The sequence below is a fragment of the Anser cygnoides genome, chromosome 9 (assembly GCF_040182565.1).
Source record: "Anser cygnoides isolate HZ-2024a breed goose chromosome 9, Taihu_goose_T2T_genome, whole genome shotgun sequence".
Lineage (NCBI taxonomy): Eukaryota > Metazoa > Chordata > Aves > Anseriformes > Anatidae > Anser > Anser cygnoides.
This window is the reverse complement of record NC_089881.1, coordinates 7290169-7308649: the sequence shown is the minus strand read 5'-3', so window position 1 is coordinate 7308649 and position 18481 is coordinate 7290169. Positions and strand designations below refer to the sequence as shown.

General features: G+C 37.3%; 1 protein-coding gene across 4 annotated transcripts in view; it reads left to right on the top strand.

Moving 5' to 3' along the window:
- CLSTN2 (calsyntenin 2) overlaps window positions 1–18481 on the top strand; it is a 340481-nt gene that overhangs the window by 237477 nt on the left and 84523 nt on the right. For 3 of the 4 annotated variants that reach the window (XM_048062966.2, XM_013188099.3, XM_067002443.1), the window contains one exon: window positions 17498–17693. In XM_048062966.2, the coding sequence (XP_047918923.2) occupies window positions 17498–17693 (196 nt within the window). Of the gene's footprint in view, window positions 1–16857; window positions 16877–17497; window positions 17694–18481 lie in introns of those variants that run through there. The other variant, XM_048062965.2, reaches the window with a different exon arrangement.

Here is an 18481-nt window from a genome sequence, read left to right as displayed (position 1 = left end):
AGCAATTTTCTTAGTCCATAGAATGCATCATAGCAATAATCGTCTGAAAATCTAAGAGGGAACATTTCTCTGTTCAACAGCTCTATTCTTACAGTGCCCAGAGAATGGAAGGTAGCTCAAAGCAGATGTATCATGTTCTTCCATCATATGATGTTTAGCAGTGGGCAGTTGTATGTGAAAAATTTTCATTCTTTTTCAAAACAAATTCAAAGTGAGTGTTTAAGAAAAAAAAAAAGAGGTGGAGAAAAAAAACAAAGAGCAAAAATGCGCTCTAAAAGAAAGCATGCCATTTTATTATGATTGGCAACTTCATATCCTCATAATATGTTTTGGCTGTGAATGTTGTGCATGCTTTAATTTCCTTTTTCCTTTTCTTACAACATTCATATTTCCTTTTTTTTTTTTTTTTTTTTTAGGATTTAAAAAACAGCTAGCTTTTTCATTTTCAGCCATAAAGCACCTGACTTCATATTCTAAGCAGGAGAGACTTGTTGAAGAAGAAAAGGAGTAGTCTGAGTCTTTCAGCTGTGACTGATTTATATCCCATGTGTTTTTCACCCACTTTTGCTTCTTTAGTAACACCTTTAACTTTTGTTAGCTAGAGCGGATTGAAACCTAATGGTGAGGTCCAGCTACTAAGTTAATGCTGACAGAGAATAAAAACATTTTGGAGTAAGCAAGTGAATACCACTGTAATTTGATTCAGTAATTTTGGTAGGGGAGACTTTGTTTCTATTCAATTCAGCTAGAACACTGGTTTGAATATGAAATACTGTAGGAAGTCAGGCTCTCTGGCAACTAAATCCCCAGTTGAACTACATCACCCCATTATTTCTTTTTACTGTTTTCAAATTAGGTATCACAAAAACTGTTGTGGGAAGAAAGCTTCACAAGGTTGCAAATTGAACAGGAACTTGACTATTTTATGCAAACTGCATGAAATAATTAGATGCAATGCACTGTGTATGATGGGCAACTCCAGTTCTTTTCCTTGTTGTCAGTCTTTTGATCATTTGCCTAACACCAGATAAAGGAATGGAAGATGCAGAAAATTGAGTAGCTGGAGCAGAGAGGAATGAGCTGACAAATCAAAAAGCATATCAAAAGAACTACAAAAAAATAATAAAATTGAGGTGAGATTCAGTAATCTATCATACAAAAAATCTGAGACTGAATAGGTGTAGTGGCAGTGGTTAATTTCTCACTCCCCTTTGTTTTAAAAATATTTTTCTAATCCCTTTTTATTTTAAGAGCACTTTTTTTTTTTTTGGATTTGTGGTGGAGGTGGTGGTGATCGTCCTTTTATGAAACCTTTTATGAAATAATGGAAATACCTTATTAACATTTCACTTGCTAATGGGGAATTAATTTGACAGGCCACTCAGATTGTCATATTACCCAAATGAGAGAATAATATGTCTGTATGTATGATTGGTATCTTTCTTCTCCACTGGAAGAAAAAATGGTCTTTTATGTGCTCCCAGACTACCCATATGACAACATATGCTTTTATGAGATCCCTAAAAAAAGGTAGCGATGTGTACAGACTTGGTGATTAGTTCAGACTTCTTGCTTTTACATTTTAGAGAATGCTCTTTCTGCAGACATTTTACAATAAAATGGCGTAACATAGCATGTTCTGTAGTAACCGTGGGAGTGGGGACAGGGAGCACAGGTCTGCTGTTAACAGAGTTTGTGTGCCAGTGTGACTTTGATCCAATTGTGATGATGTATTTGGAGAAGAGATCACAGTAGAAGACACAATGGAAACTCAGAGACCAAACAATAAAGTTGTGAACAAAACAAGAGTGTCTAGGAAATCTCTTTTATAGATAGAACCTTCAAATAATGGGAACTCTTGTCTGAATTGACACAGGCAACAAAATCTGTTTCATTTTTAATCATCCTGTTGACGTTGCAAGTTTAAACATTAAACGGGATTACTGTTTAAGAAATACTGTGGCTGTAATACATAGATTTTTATGACCAGCCTAGGTGCCTCATTAAAAGTATTTTAAAAGAAAGCCATTGCATGAATAATCACATTGTAAAACTGGGGATGCAGCTCTGGTGTTTATTGTAGCTCAGCAATTCCCATTTTAAATATGCTTAATTTAGCATGTAAAAAGTAAAGTTTTTTGTTCTGAAGTTTAAAATGTGAATCTCTAATCTGTGAGCAGTTTCTCTCCTTAAATGTTTTTTCAGGCTAGTTGCTGATGTCTGTAATACTTGCACGATACTTTGCCTTCAATATTTTTGCATGGTGTTCTGAGCATCTTATCGCGAGAGGTTCTTAGTGATGCCCACGAGGTAGGAGAGTGCATATCCACAGAGTTCGAGGGAGTGCAGATTCCTTAACCTGAATAGGCCCCACAGCATACCTGGATCTCATTTCTCTTGTAATTCCTCAGGTAATCCTTTCATGGGATTGGTCATACATGGCCATATTGTATTCAAAATGAATAAATCTTCTCCCCACACCTTTGGGGTTTTATAATGCTATGAAAGTGTGTGTATATATAGATATAAAATTATGGAACTTTTAGTTCCAAAAGCATCTCTCTGAATTCAGAAAATCATGACATGTACAGAATTATATCGCTGATAGATCGATAAAACCAGTATGTTGGCTCTGGCTTTTGAAAACGTAGCTCCTTCTGTTTAAAATATACTTTGAGTGGAAAAACAGGATATTTTGACCTTAGTGTGCTTTTTTTCTTAAGAATGGTGTGATGCTCAGGGGTAAGCTGCGTGTGTGATTTGTTCCCTAATTTCTTCACTGACGATGCTTCCCAAGTCTCTTTACCAGCACTACATTCTGGTATTTACTCTATATGAGGTAGGACCAGTACCATAAACTATTGGTTTCTTTATTTCCAGAAGGGTTTTGCAAACGGAATCAATCACTCTTTGCTGCTAGCCCCTCACAGTCTCTTGCCTGAGTTGAACCTGACTGTACCTGACTGTTGAACCTGTCTTGGGGAATAATAATCTTTCTGATCACTACTCATAGTAGGTCTGTCTTTTGACACTATGCTGCATTTTCTGGTGCTTTCTGTCCTTTTCTCTCTGTTCTTAGGGCAGGGATTTTTTAACAATTCACTGTCATCCTGGTTTTAGATCTCAGCCTGGGAGTTACAATTTCACTAACCCTGGCTGGAAGCAGGAATCTCATTGATAACCTATTCAGTGTTCATTCAAAGACCCCTCAGGTATTTCTTTGGAAGGTTTTCTTTCATCATTATTTTGTTTCTTGTTTTGTCTTGTGCAGAACTATTCTTTCTGATGCAATTCCACATAGACAGGATGCTTTTAAAGCAGATCGAGGAAGGAACCTATTCTAATCATTTAAAATGTCTTTTTCTCCAGCACTAGTAGCATTTTTAGTAGAAAACCCAGAAAACCACTCTGAATTTTTGATTATTTTTTTTTAAGTCACCATGAAACTAGGCTGAGTTGAAATTACATGGAGTATCTTCAGAATAATTGTTGCCAGCACTGATGTCTCTGCTGTAAGCCTTGTTTGTTTTTCTACCAACAGTGCCACTCAGTAGCAGAAACCAAACATGAGGGTGATTGCAAATAAATGTTTGCAGTCTTGTAGTAAAATGTAGGCTGACTGCCATTGACTTCATGGAGCTCATGAACTTTACCATCTTCTCTGGAAAATTTTGAATTCATGTAATAATGAATGGTGGTTTTCTTCACTTCTCCTGGGGGTGGGGGCAGTCAGGGGGGTTGTATTTTACCTCTTCAACCAAGACAAAAAACCAAATGTGATCTCTTGTTCCTTCACAGGTAGTCCAGTCTGTCAAAGATCTTTTCCAAGCCCATATCAAAGTAATGCTGTGGTTCTGTTTTAATATTATATTTTCTATGAAGGCATTTTACTTTTATTTTCAAGCTAAGAGGATAGCTTCTCCTCCTCTTCAGGGGGAGAAAGTGTGATTACTGTGTAAAAATATCTGTATAGGCCTCTGTTATGGCCAACAAGATGGTTGTGTTCATGTGTATTTGTCTTTGACTTATAGGTCAACATACTACTGATTGATTAGTGGTAAAAAATAACTTGAATCATCTTTTTGAGGTCTCCGGTGAATTTACACAGCAAGACTCTTGCAGAGTTTTGTAAGCTTACTATGTATATGTACTAGTTAAACAATGTGGGTGTGTTGCTCATGTTAAAAAAAAAAAAAAAAGGTATTAATACTCTGAGATTTTCACTCAAAATGCATCACTTGCACCTGTTACTGGGGTTTATTGTGCTTATTTCTTTCTTTTACAGCTATAAAAATAGAGAACAGCTTTCTGAGGTCAGGGGGGCAAAATATGAATAAACCGATATAAGCGAGATATTTCTTTCATCATTAAAACCAAAAAAGCAATTTTTAGTTCTGTTACCAGATTGCCCTGTACCTGGATGTGAAGCTGAGAGTTGCACAAGCAACAACATATTTTGATTTAAATAAAATTCTGAAGTTAAGTTGTCAAGGAAAAACCTCTTATCCCTTCACCATGTGCCCCCCCTAAAAAAAAAAAGGAGACTGTCATGGGGGGTAATTACATATTTATTCCACTGCGAGAGGTAAACCATGAGAAATTCTTTCAAAAGACCTACTAAACCTGGAACATATTTAATCACTATTTTGGTTATTCCTCGGTGTCAGTGACCTACCTGATGTTGATGAGCAACTACTACTGGTTCATCTGGTTTTGAGTTAGGATTTTTGTTGATGGTAGTGGTTTTATTAATTACTAGTAGTTTCACCCTCCTCTCTGCCATGTGTGCGTACACACACACTCTCTCTCTCTCTCTCTCTCTCTCTCTCTCTCTCTCTCTCTCTCTCTCTCTCTCTCTCTTCTGAGAGTTCCCCAGAATTCTAGTGAAGAGGAGATGGAGCTGCTGCATTACTTGAAATGTGTCAAAAATGGATTGCTTAGAGATACTGTCACACAACCTTGTACCAGTGCCACAGCTGGGAAGCTTTTTATGCAATTTACAGAATATGGTTTATAGATGGAAAAGTTGACATACTTGATAATTTGAAAATCACAGCTTGTCAAAAATGATGAGTGCTTCAATAACTTTCCTTTAATTATCATCTCATTTATCAGTCCTACAATATTCCAAATTCTGCAAGGTTACTTGGCTACATATCTCCTTACAAATGATTAGTCATGATCTGCTAAGTGAGCTATCATAGTATCTGGGTAATAAGTAATTCGGACAGTCAATGTTCTATTTATGTAAGCACACTGGGAGGATGACGAGGGTTGTAGTTGGTTCTTTTGCCAGTTGAGGCTGGTTACTTTTCCTTTACCACAACATTACTGTTACTGCATTTTGGAATATTTAAAGAGCTTCACTGAGATGAAATTTACCTGCTTGAGAGAGAGACACCCTTCTCTGGGCTCCCTGTTGTCTGCAGGACAGGGCCATACCCAGAGCCCCATAAAACAGCCAGGAAAACGTGGGTGTGCAAGCGGGCAATTTTTGGTCCTGAATCCAAGTTGTTCCCAGGTGTTTGCTAGGCTTTGTGCAGGTGGCCCCTGTGCGTGTATCTCTGTCCTATAGACAGAAGCCTTGGCACTAGTATGGCTGTTTCCTTGTATTACTTAATTACTAGGTTTCTTCCTTTGCTTTAAGGTATCAGACCATGTTGTATTTTTTTATCTTGATTTCTCGGTCTCTTAATGTTGGTAGAAGGACCTTAGAGAGGCTCTTAAGGGACAGAGGTCACTGGGGGAGTGAGACCAGGTACAGATGTCCTACAGGAACAGCAGTTTAACATGTGAGAAAACTTAGTCCCTATTTTGCTAAAAATGCTTAATCACAAACAGAGCTTTGTACTAAGGGAACAACAACTTTGAGTCCTTTAAGAAGTGCATGGTTTGTCTCTTTCTGTTCTGTTACTTTCTTAAGTACTCAGTTTGCAAACGAATTGTATTCTTTTACTGTTCTTTCTATAAACGCAGCCCAGTATTAGAGGCAAAATGCTTTATAACACTTTCATTCCTGGATTTTCTGGGAGTAAATGTTCCTAAGGCTCTCACCGACAATTGTTTGATCCCACTGCCTTCAGACTGTGCCCTTATATTTTTAAGGGCAGTCATGTTATTTTGCACAAGTACAGCTATGACAGATGGTTTGGTCTTTAGGCTCTGCAACCAGCTGCAGTTCCCATGAAGTCCAGAGTATCAGCATTTACTCAATATATCCAGAAAATCAGGCTTCCGGTAAGCAAGTCAATTAATTATGTGCAAGGACTATGATCCGGTTCACTCAATTTTGGTTATGTGCTGCAGGGCTAATAGGAGAAGGAACTATAAGCATCTATTTGTGTTGGGAGAGCAAGCAGACAGGACTTTTGAGTAAACAAAACAGTCCAGTACAGATAACACTGCCATCATTAATCCTTTCTAGAAGACAACTTTGCACATATTCATGAAGTGAAAATACCATTTTTTAAGTGACGTCAGAAATTTCAAGTACATAGGTATTTTCGTGGCTCAGAAAAAGTACCCAATTGTCAGATCAGAGAAGTTACATGTTAGAGAATTACTGGATATACATATGAGGGAGGGTTCACTTAATCTTACATTTAACTCAATTCAAAATTTCCTCAAAAATGGCATTTAAAGAGTATTTCAAGTTATTGTATAGGGCACTTTGCAAAGTCTTTTGACTCTGTAGCCTGTGTAATTCAAGATACATAGCTTTATTTAAAACATGATTTTTAATAGGTATAGTTATTGCTGAGTGATACTTCCTGACCTTGTATGCAGTTTTGTGGGGTGGCAGGGCAGGGAAGAGTAATACTGAGTATACAATATTGAGCTCCTCATTTATTTGTCTGATCTCTTCAGTTTCTTAGTGTTTCTTTTACCTTGACTCAGAAGTATCTCTTCATGAACATTGAATATACTAAGTAATCTCAAAAGCCATTGTCCTGTGGTCTGTGTTTTCCCACACAGAAAGACAAGGAAAAAACTTCTCTCCAGCTTCATCTTACTTAAAAGCTAATTGTGATGGCTGTCCCTCTTTTTGAGCTTTGAGAAGCTGAAAACACAGAGATGCTTGCTGATCCTTAAGGACAAAGGACCGAGGTGGCCTTGGCTTGCCCTCAGTTGATGAAATACAAGCGCAGTCGCTCTTGTCCTCCTCAGGGAGCCCGCTTCAGCAGCGCATAGAAATGATGCTCTACTCCAGAAAGCTTTGGTGTACAACTTCCTCTGCAGCTGTTTGGTAAATAACAGAGGTAACAGAGCAGCTGCTTTCAGCAGATGCCTGACAAACAGTTAGTCAACCCCCTCCTTCCAGAAAACCTTCTGTCACCCCAAAATCCAAGTCTCTAAATGCCTATTCCAAAAGCTATGTCAACACAGCATATGCTACCCAGGGCTAGAGTGAGTGGTTGGCTAAGCTTTCACAATGTAGTACTGCATCAGCCATGCAGATTCTGTTTGTCCAGTTGTGATGGTGTAAGCGCAAATACCACTAGTGTCGTGTTAACCACAAAAATGGCTTTGAATTAACTTCACATCTTGATAAAATATTTTGTTTGAATTTCCTGTCAGAAATACTCTAATTTAAATTATAATTTACTTCAGAAACTGCAAATACAATTTGTTTCTTTACTTATTGAGCAGCAGTTAGATGGAGACTATATAGATATTTATTTGCACTTTTTAAATTACTGAAATGCTTTATTCTTGTGCAACGTTCAAGACATTACATCTTTATTGCTTTATATTGCACATGTTGGGTTTTAATAGTTGCATCCTTCATTCCATTAATTTGAAATTAAACATTAAATTGCAATGAAAGTTCAGTCATAGATCCTAAAGCATAAAAAATAAGATTTGGTCTTTACTTTCCAAAATGAAACTGTGGATGGAATACAGATTTAGTAGAAAGATAATCTATTCTCTCAGCAAGATTTTTCTTTTTTCCCCTCCCCTCCCCTCCCCTCCCCTCCCCTCCCCTCCCCTCTTTTCAATTTTAAAGATTTTTCAGAAAATCATCTGTAACTGCGAGAACTGTGTTCATTTCTAGTACCACAAAATGTATTCTACCTCCCCTAAGTAAGGATAATTTAGCCCTTAACAGTTATGGATTTTACCAGTACTCAGGAAGGGATTGCCTATTGCCATTGAAATCAGTGTAAAATTTGTACCTAATTGTTAGACCCAGGTTCCTATTTTTACCGCAGCTCTCCATTTTCAGGTTGCCTTTTTTTTTTTTTTTTTTTTAAATGTGGTATCTCATTTGCTCAAAAAACAGCTACAGAAACATTGTTGGGAGTTCCCATTGTAAAATATTTAGAGTTGTCTCTGCAAAGTTACTTCTATAATTGAATTCATACTTCTCAAAACTTCCAGAGAAGTCTTAACTCTTAGAGATGCAAATTATGCCAAAGAAACAAAGACTGTAAGTGATTTAAAGAAACCAATAATAAATCAAAGAATATTTTGATGTAGAGATGAAACTGAAATGTGTGTCTACAGCATGCATTGTTCCATTAGGATCCTTCAGTTGAATTCAGTCCGTTTTTAGTCATTCCTGAGTGTGTGCATGGGAACTTCAGTTTGCTATGGACAGCTTATTTGGACACTGATTTGAGGCAGAGGGTGAAGAAATTACTCCTATTTTGTTCCCAGGTGCCGAGGCGTTTACAAGGTCATGTGTATTTTGAGTGCAAGAAATCTAGTGATAGTCATTACTGTTTTTATCTGCATATTTGGAATTATGGTGTTGAATTTTTTGCAGGAGTGCCCTAGTTCCTCATACTTGCCTCTCCACTGACTGGCATGGTTGAGTCCACTGCTTATGTTATGTCCCAGTCTGTTCAAAGCTCCTGGTACAAAATCTCAAGTTAAAGCTGAGTGATGTCTGTGAGTACAAATAAGCAGAAAAATGAACTGATCACCCACTGTGAACTTTGAATTAGCCAACTATACCCCCAAATAATACATTTTAAATTATATGTAAGAATAATTTTAATTGATACAACATTTCCCAAGCTTCTTTATCTCAGAAATTGTCTGCCTTGATATAGGGCCCCAGGGAAAATGCTTTAATTAAAAAATAAGCCTTTCCATCAGTCCACTGAGTCCTCAATAGACTAAACAGCTGATTTTCTAATCCAAGTGTAACATGTTGGTGTTAGTTTTCTTATTTGTCTCTGTATATCTCACAAGGGAGCTGAAGCTAGCAGGTCATGTTGGTGCATATATCCTGCTGAGGAAATATTTTTGTTGGGTTTGCCTATCATGCTGTAGGAATTCTGTAAGCAGTACAAATTTAATAGCCAACATTGCTAATTCTAGGTCTTTATTTAATTTTAAATTCTAGTCACATTATATATCATTTGCTACTTTGCTAGTATTTTAATAAACGTTTTAATCTCATGTGTGAAGTTGTCTACATCTCTGTTATAAAAATAGGTTCATCCTTTTCAAGGGATGCATACAGTAAAACGGGTCAGTGCCTCACTGTGCCAGTTGTCTCCTGTTTTTCTCAATGTAGACCTCAGTAATCTAGAGGTGAAATAGTTTCGTGATCCATCTTTCAGACACATACGTGGAATTAGGGCAGAGGTAGCATTGGGGCTTCTGTGTTTAATGAAAGATGATGGTCTGAAGCAAAGTGATGTTTCCACTGTGGTAGACTTCTGGTATGGAAACAGGAAATCTGCAATCACAGTTGCAAACACTGCAGCTGAAAGTGAACACAAATCAAATAATTCAGGTAGTTTGTGTGAAGACGAAAATGACCAGTACATGTATATATGATTGTCATTGACACACGTGAAAAAGTAGTTCAGAAAATGACCCAATTGGGAACTGAGAATTACATTTCCCTTCACTCCTGTACAATAAAGTTCCTTTTATTTAATGTGCTTTTTTACAGGTTTAACTATATGGTTGCAGGATTATTTTTCATATAATACATTTTAATGTGGTATTCTAAAAAGTGGCAAGGCAAATATTTTTCAGTAATGATTGTGTAACTGTTAAAGAGACCATGCTCTGCCTTACAGCGTTCTAACTAAACTGGACAGCTGTTTGCGTGTTAAATGTCTATGTGATACTTGAATGCACTGCTGAATCCATGGGATACTTGCAAGCATAAAACATCTGCTTAAAAAAGCTTTTCATTTACAGGTGGGCATAGAACTCTATATATTGACTGCAGTAGTATACTCTTTGGCATTGTTGTTTTGGTATTGCTTTCTTCCTGTGTTTATTCCAGCAGATTTCAAAAAGAAAAGATAAGAAATATTTGAGGTTGCTTATAATAGAATGTTAATTTGATATGTGTTGATTGATGGCAGGAATGAATAACAATGTGTTATGTTTCTATGCTTTAGAGTAGAGGATGTTGGAGAACTGTCTAATCATAAGTTAATTAAGCACATTTTTATTTGTATGAACCTTTATCTCCTTGTTATGTTTTCTGACCCAGCTGACTGTTTATTGCAGGCTTCACATAGGCATTTATCAATTCTCGATCATTTAAGCTGGAGTTCAAGGATCTTTTGTGCAGATTTGAGTGTACAACTTGACATGTTATGCCTCTAAGCAGTGGTGGTCTGATTTCCTGCAGAGCATTATGGTTGTATGTCTTGCTATAATCAGAGCAAGTCCATAAAAATTACACTTTTTAAACAAGCTTCTTTAAACAAACTTGTATAGTAGGTTTTCCAGGTGCTGAGTGCCTTCCTGGCCTAAGTGAGTTCACTGGGAAGATTATCATGGAGGCAGAAAGGAACTCAGATATGGCTGTGATTATATGCTACCTGCAGAACTGTCTTTTTATCTTGAGGGACTGGTCCATGCATCAGCAGAATGAGACTGGTTTGTTAGGAGTGGGCTTATGGCAATAATGAATCACCTGAAGTACAAGTGCAGTTTCCTCCATTTTCCAATCTCAAATCCATAGGAATAGAATAGGAAGGGTAGCAGTGGATTTATGTTCTTGCTTTGTGGAGCTTGCTGCCTGTAAAACTAGATAGGAAGAAGTAATATTTTTTGTATTTTATTAGGATATCAGCACCTCCCTCTGCTTATGATTTCTGTATGGCTTCCTGGATTTTAGTATTTCAGTATGTATTTAATAGGATTGACTTCAATGAGCTGGAAAAGCATGTACAGTAGTTACTGCCTTAATGATGCATTTATCTATCCTTAAAGATACTTTACATCTCTATTACTTTGCATTATTTCCCCATTCTTCCCTCAAAATCCAACCTTCTGTGTTCCATAATTATTTAAACAGTAGCTACAGCTTATCATAGAAAAACTTGTCAAAGCAGTAAACCTTGCCAGTGGCATTGAGACACTCAAAAGGTCGGCAGCTGTGCACTGCAGGAGGTATTCGCAGGATTCCAGCAGAGAAACTTGTGTACAGTTGTTACCCTGGGAGGCTGGATTAAAAACAAAAACAACAACAAAAAGGAAACAGCAACCCCTAGACAAACTTACTGGAAAAGAAAACAAAATAACAACAACAACAAAACATCAACTGCATGTACTGTATCCATGTTGCATTTCTGACAAAACAGACATTGAATTGAAAAGTGGTCCCAAGTGCATTGCTTATTTGCAGATCTCCTGCAGATCTGCAAATAGAGATCTGTGATGATCAGTGTTCAAAGAACATTGGATGTGCATCTCTATGTGGAGAGAACACGTAAAGGTTTAAAAAATCAAATTTGATTCAGATTAATATTACTTTAATTTTATTGATTTAAGAGTAAAATACCATAGAACAGAACAGTTTGGTTGGAAGGGACCCACCCAGCCCACCAGCCACCTGCCTGACCACCGCAGGGCTCCCCAGAAGCTGACGCCTGTCAGTGCGGGCACCGTACCAGCGCCTCTCCAACACCGACAGGCCCGGGGCACCAAGCGCCTCTCTGGGAAGCCTGTCCCGGTGTCCGGCTGCCCTCACGGTGAAGGGATTTCCCCCGGTGTCCAGCCCCAGCCTCCCCTGGTGCAGCTCTGGGCCATCCTCTGGGCCTGCCTCTGCCTCCCCTCCTCAGGGAGCTGAGGGAGCAGCGAGGCCGCCCCTCAGCCTCGGCTGGTGGCCTCAGCCTCTCCTCACAGGACGTGTCCTCCTGCCAGCTTTGCTGCCCTCCTCTGGGTGCTCTCGAGAGCCTCGACATCCTTTTGATGTTGTGGAGCCCAGAAGTGCCCACAATATTCATGGTGAGGCCACACCGACGCTAAATATAGCAGGAAAGTCACCTCTGCTGACCAGCCGGCTGTGCTGTGTTTAGTACACACCAAAATGCATTTTGGCCTCCTGGCTACCAGGGCACACTGCTGGCTCATGTTGAGCCTGCGGTAAGCAGCACCCCCAGATCCCTTTCTGCAGAGCTGCTTTCCAGCCGCACGTCTCCCGGTCTGTATCTGTGTCTGCCATTACTCTGTCCCAAATGCAGCACCAGGCATTTTCCTTTGTTGAATTTCATGATGTTGATGATTGTCCAATGAAGTCGTTTTAAACCTTTAGTTATAGCAAGAGAAGAGTCGTATCCATAAGCAAATTTATACACGTTTTATAAAATTTTTGGAGGCTTAGTTGTACACCAAAAGGATATATTACTGGTGGTTTTCAAATACCTCTATTACAACATGTTGGTGCCATTAAGCTAAATCAAGTTCTTGAAGGACACACATATGGAAAAGACAGAGTTACCATTGTTTGTACACAAGTCTTCAGAGCTTGCAGTGATGTTTTGGTCAGAGATACCAAGTGCCTATTCCTGTCTCTGGTCTTCCAATTGAAACTTGAGGTACATCTCTTCTAACAGTATTTGTCTCTTCTAAGTTGCGAGAGGATTTGTGTGTGATATATTGGTTTGAGTCTTAGGCACTTTGCGATTTTTCAGGGAGACCATGCTCAATTTAACATGCATAAAACCACATCCCTAATTCTAAATAAATGATCAGCTATGCTGATTTGTGCATCTGAGGAAATTACACGTAGAAATATAATAAAAGTCTAGAGAGTAATAACATCAGAACAGGATATGAATATTAATGAGTCATTTTGTCAGCAGTGAACTAATGAAGCCTGGTTTCCTTCAGCTTTGTGCCTCATTTTTGATTTATTGCTATCAAAAAGGTACAAAATAGAACTGAAGCTTTTTTTGTTGTTGGGCTTCTATAAGGTCTTGCTGTGGGCTGTTTGCTGTCTAGTGAGATGTGACCTCTTTGTCATCCTTACACTACTTCTGTAGTATCTCTGTATTGTGCAGCTGCATAATTTTATAGTGGTTGTGGGAAACTTATCTTGTGGGAAACTCATCTTTTTAAAATTTAGTTGAAATTAGCAAATGGTTTGGAAGTTAATGGGGGGAACAAATATGCGTGTGTACACTCACACACATACCCTGAACACAGTTATGTACGCTCTACTCCATAAGCAATCAAAAGGCCACTAAAGAGGATAGAACATGCAAAGAACTCTGGTTGGAGTTAATGAAACATAAACATTTTGTAATTACCGATTCACATACAACTGTTGCTTTTTAAAAACTGTTGGTCAAAATGATCAAATATGAGGGATCCCCGCTTTTGATGGCAAGTCTTTTGCATTCTTGGTGTAATGAAAGTTGAAGAAAAAGCAAAGATTGCTGTGAAAGGCAAAGTAATGTGCAATTTTTTTCTTCCTAACTTCTGAAATTGAGCTCAAATCAATAATTTTGTGTAGTTGTTAAAGGAGTAACATTTTTGCTTTTTATTTCTTTGAAAGCATAGAGAGTTTTGTTTTTCATATAAAATGCAGTAATTCATAATACAATTTTTTGATTAAGGCTTATCATTATTAAATCTGCTATGTGAATGTTGCTGAATAGGAAACATTGTCATTAGGAATTTTGAAATGCTGCAAAGATTTGTCGGTTATATTTCAGTAATGATAAACTGTCAGTAGCTTTTTCAGGCTAGTATAATTGTTACAGAAGAAATTATATGATTAATATTTCTTTGGTAATAACCTATGAATCTCTAGCAGAGCTCTCAAAATCATGTAGCTTCAAAATTTGTAGTGTTTATGGCTATTAATAGTCCAAATGATATGAAGAGAAAAATACTATGTCCAGAATTGAATTAAAATGTTTATTGAAATGAAGCAACTCCTAGTAAAGTTAAACCCTGCAACCAGGAGATTTTATAGGAAACTAACAGAAAACCCTCAGGACGTAACTCCTGGCACTGGGAGAAGAAATACTTTCCCTTTACCCTGGATACAACTGCTGTAGGATTTCATGAATGTGGTATATCAACTTACACCTATTTATCAACTCACTGCCACCACTGCTTGGATCAACAAATCCAATATGCATCTATTCCCAAACCCATTCAAATGAAATGAAAGACAAAACTTAATATTTTTTCTGCATTGTCTATTGTGAGGAAGATACTGTCTCTATGTGCACTCTAATTCATGACAAAGAAGGCAGGTGGAGAAGGCAGCTTAAATAATGAGCTTAAATAAGACAGAGCATATGTCCTTATCCTTGAACGAGATACTTAACAATAGGTATCTAAGAACCCAGTAAATAACACAAGCTTGGCACATTTCTTACAGGCATTGAGGTAGGAATGGGGTTAGCTCAGCTGGGTTTAAAAATAAAACCCTGTGGCTCCATTTTATAATGAAAAATAGTATTTGTTTTATTTTAAAGAGAATATTTTTAATGCCTAGCAGTAGTTGCATTTATCTGTGTGCATTAGTCTCATAGTGTAAAGATAGACTTCATTTAATTTTCTTTGTTACAGCTGATGCAATTCTGTTGTTTCCATTTTCAATAGTCATTTCATTAACCCATCTTTTTAGAATCATTACTCTTACTATACATTTCAGTCTTCAACAACATTAACTCATTTATTTGGAAACAGTAGTAGAACCCTAGTTCTGAAAATTCTTACCTAGCTTTTAAAATCATATGCTATTATTTTCACATCAGTTGGTTGCTGTAACCAAAATCTCGAAGTATAAGAATTTTTTTGTTGTGTGTTTACAAATATTTCTGTGTATCCGTGCAGCTGTCATTATTTTAACTTTGGCAAATGTGAGCATAAAAGACAAAATTAGAGTTATATATAAAGCTGGAGTATCTAGCATAGGAATGGGTTATAGAGACTTCCAAAATATTTGCTGAGAACTAATTAGGGTCCTGCTTCTCTGATTGCTTTGCATCAGCCTTCTACGTTTGGAAAGGAAAAAAATGACAAACATTTAGACTAAGGGTGAGATTACTTTTTTTTTCTGCCTGGAGCTATTTCTGGCTTTAAGAACAGTAGGCTTGGATGTCTGCAAAGGCTGTATTGTTTACAATCAAGCCGTGGATCAATAAAATAATAAACACAAAACACTGAAGTGAGGATTTCTGTTGATGGATTGTGCGTCTGTGGAAAACTGTTATTAAGAAATTATAAAAGCTGCTATTACAGAACACAACAAATAAAAATTTTCTGTTAAACTTCACATACACTGTTATTTTTGTATTAAAATAAAATTGAAATCTTACAGTATCATTTTAGATGAAAGTTTCAGTTTGAAGTTGCAGGGAAATTAGGATTTTCTTATTTAGATGTGTGACAATGTGACCAGTGCCCACGATAAAAGCTATACAAACTGCTTCACTTCAGCCTCCTCTTAGTGCTTTGTTTCCTATGAAACAGTTCAGAACCATTATGGAGCTTCCTTTTATGGAGTTGTAAACTCAGTCTTTTTCAGTCTGATTCTCAGGATAAAATTCATTCTTTTTTCTATAGCTCAAATATTTGGGCTCATTGAGGATAAGCTACAAAGAGCTTGGAAAAGAGCACATCCTTCATCTACCTTGATGTACCACACAGCGCTTTCATGCCATTTGAGTGAGGGGCTGGAGCAAGCAAACGTTCAAGCAAATATTTGATGTGTTTTCCCAGTGCCTCATAATTAGTAAAACAACTGTGTACTGATCCTGTAAAGACAGTCACAGGATTGATTACAAGTGTTAAGTGGGGGATTCATCTGCCTAAATGTCAGTGTATAGAGCTGAGCTCAGCTTCAGCTCCCATTGTAATCAAGGGAAACCTGTGCAGTGGTAGTTGAGGGACTATTCTTAAGGCCTGTATTCATACTTCAGATGTACCTAATTCCCACCCCCCCCTTTGTGCCCCAAAAAACACAAACACACACATATCCATCCCATTTTTTTCATTCTCAGGCGTAATAGGAATTGTGAACTCCAGCACTTTCATAAAGTCACTGGACAGCCTCTTCTCCAAAAACAAACAACATATTCTAATACAAAAAAAGAAAGGAGTTAGGCTTGCATTAGAGGTCACAGATTCAGGGTTAATTTAGAATTTGGCAGTTGACTCAGATATGATTGGCAATGAGATTTCCAAAAGGCTGCAACTGTAAATTGGAAATAAATGGAAAAGGATTACATGAGTGGGAGACAGCTTTGAATCTATAATGCATGTCCCGAGACTGACTTGCTCATAAAAGAGCATGTGTTTAATGTGTCATAAAAATATTTTAGCCACATTGGTCTTTGTATAAATGCTTAATTTTTAAAGTTGGATTCTGGAGTGGCTAAAAATGAATTCAGCATGCATACCCTTGCCATCAGTATGAAGGGTGAAAAAATAAAAGCATCACCAGAAACCGTTGTATATTTTTTTCCCTTTGAGATATATTTTGTCATTTTTTTTTATGTTGTCTTTTGTGTCCAGATCAAATTTTTAGTCCTTGCTATATCATCTGTTTTGTTACACAGTATTCCTCTGAGAGAAGCTATGGATCTATTATATTAAGAGGCAGTTTGGAGGCAGAGTGAGTTGCTGACAAAAAGGCATTCATGTATGGGTATGTGAATGTGGGTGGGTGACTGCAGTGTCCGAAAGGGACACTTGTGTTCTTTTTACTACTTCTGTTTCAAAGATGATATATGTGTGTAAATAAAGCAAGATGTATTTTGAACGTGCCTGTGTTCTGCATCATTAATTTTTTCACTGTTGGGAGCTAAACTGCAAGAATCTGAACATCTGCTACCACCTGCCAGCTCAAGTGTCTCAAGGAAGGAGTGACAGTAGTTAGAAAATACCACCTCTAAAATTTACTTTTAAGTAAATACATTCTTCTTAATATAGCTAAAAATTTAGCTTGGTGCCATATCTAGGGAACAGTCTGTAGGGCTTTAAGAAACCATTTTGTAATGACAGAGGAAGAGGAAAGGACATGACCAGAGCTGCACTCATCATAACAGTCCAGAAGTAACATGGCCACCATCCCTTTTAGATACATTATAAACTGATACCTGAGTCCATACTACCCCATCAGTGCATGAAATAGAAATGAATGCTAGTATCTCCAGTGTCACTCTTAATGCATGAGATTATGATTGTTGTGATTGTTTTATACTATTTTTATATTTATATTACAGTATTTTAATATTTCTGTTATTATTATTTATCTTATTTCTCACAGGTGAGATCTGTGCTTTTAAAATCCATGGACAAGAAATGCCCTTTGAGGCTGTTGTGCTAAACAAGACATCTGGAGAAGGTCGTCTTCGAGCAAAAAATCCTATTGACTGTGAACTGCAGAAGGAATACACGTTCATCATACAGGCCTATGATTGTGGATCAGGACCAAGTGGAACAAACTGGAAGAAATCTCACAAGTGGGTGAAAATGAATTGTTTTTTGTTTGTTTGTTTGTCATGCATTTGCTCTGCAGTACAGATCACATTAAAGGGCCCTTTCAATTTGTACTGTAGTCAGGTAGAAAGAAAGTGAATCAAAATGATTCATCATTGCATCATTGCAATAGTTCATACGCTTCTTTTTTCCTATTTCCTTTTAGAAAATATTTTTCTTATTTTTCTTTTTTTGCCTCTTACAGTTTGACCCATTCTGTATTGGTTCCAGCTGAACTTTTTAATAGGATCACTGTTCAAGTGGAGAAGTTTTTGTATATTTTTCCATTCTTGCTTTCACATTAAATATGTTGACTAAACAGTTCATACAGGATGTGGAAGCTAGGTTTTAATTGATACTTACAAATTCTAAATAGGTTTTCTCTCAGTTCATCTCATTTCAAATGGTAAGAAAAGGGAAATTGCCCATTGTTTAGTATGTGTATAAGCTACAGCAGTGTTGCCTTTGCACAGTGTGTTTCTGACCTCAGCTTTTGAATAGCAAGTCCCAGAGGAATTCAAATCCCCTGGAAGAGAGGGTATTCAAGGTTAATAGGTGGCACTTTTTACTGTGGAGCCAATTTGTTTCATAACCTTAAGTAAGACAGTACCCTTTTCCCCCTCCAATTCATGAAACCAAGCTCCAGACCATTTGTCACTAAAGATTAAGATAAATCACATATAGATGTATAACCTATACAGATTGTTCATTTTGCTAAAAGCCACTTAAATAAATGATTGATAGTAATAGTTCTTCCTTTTGTTCATCCAGG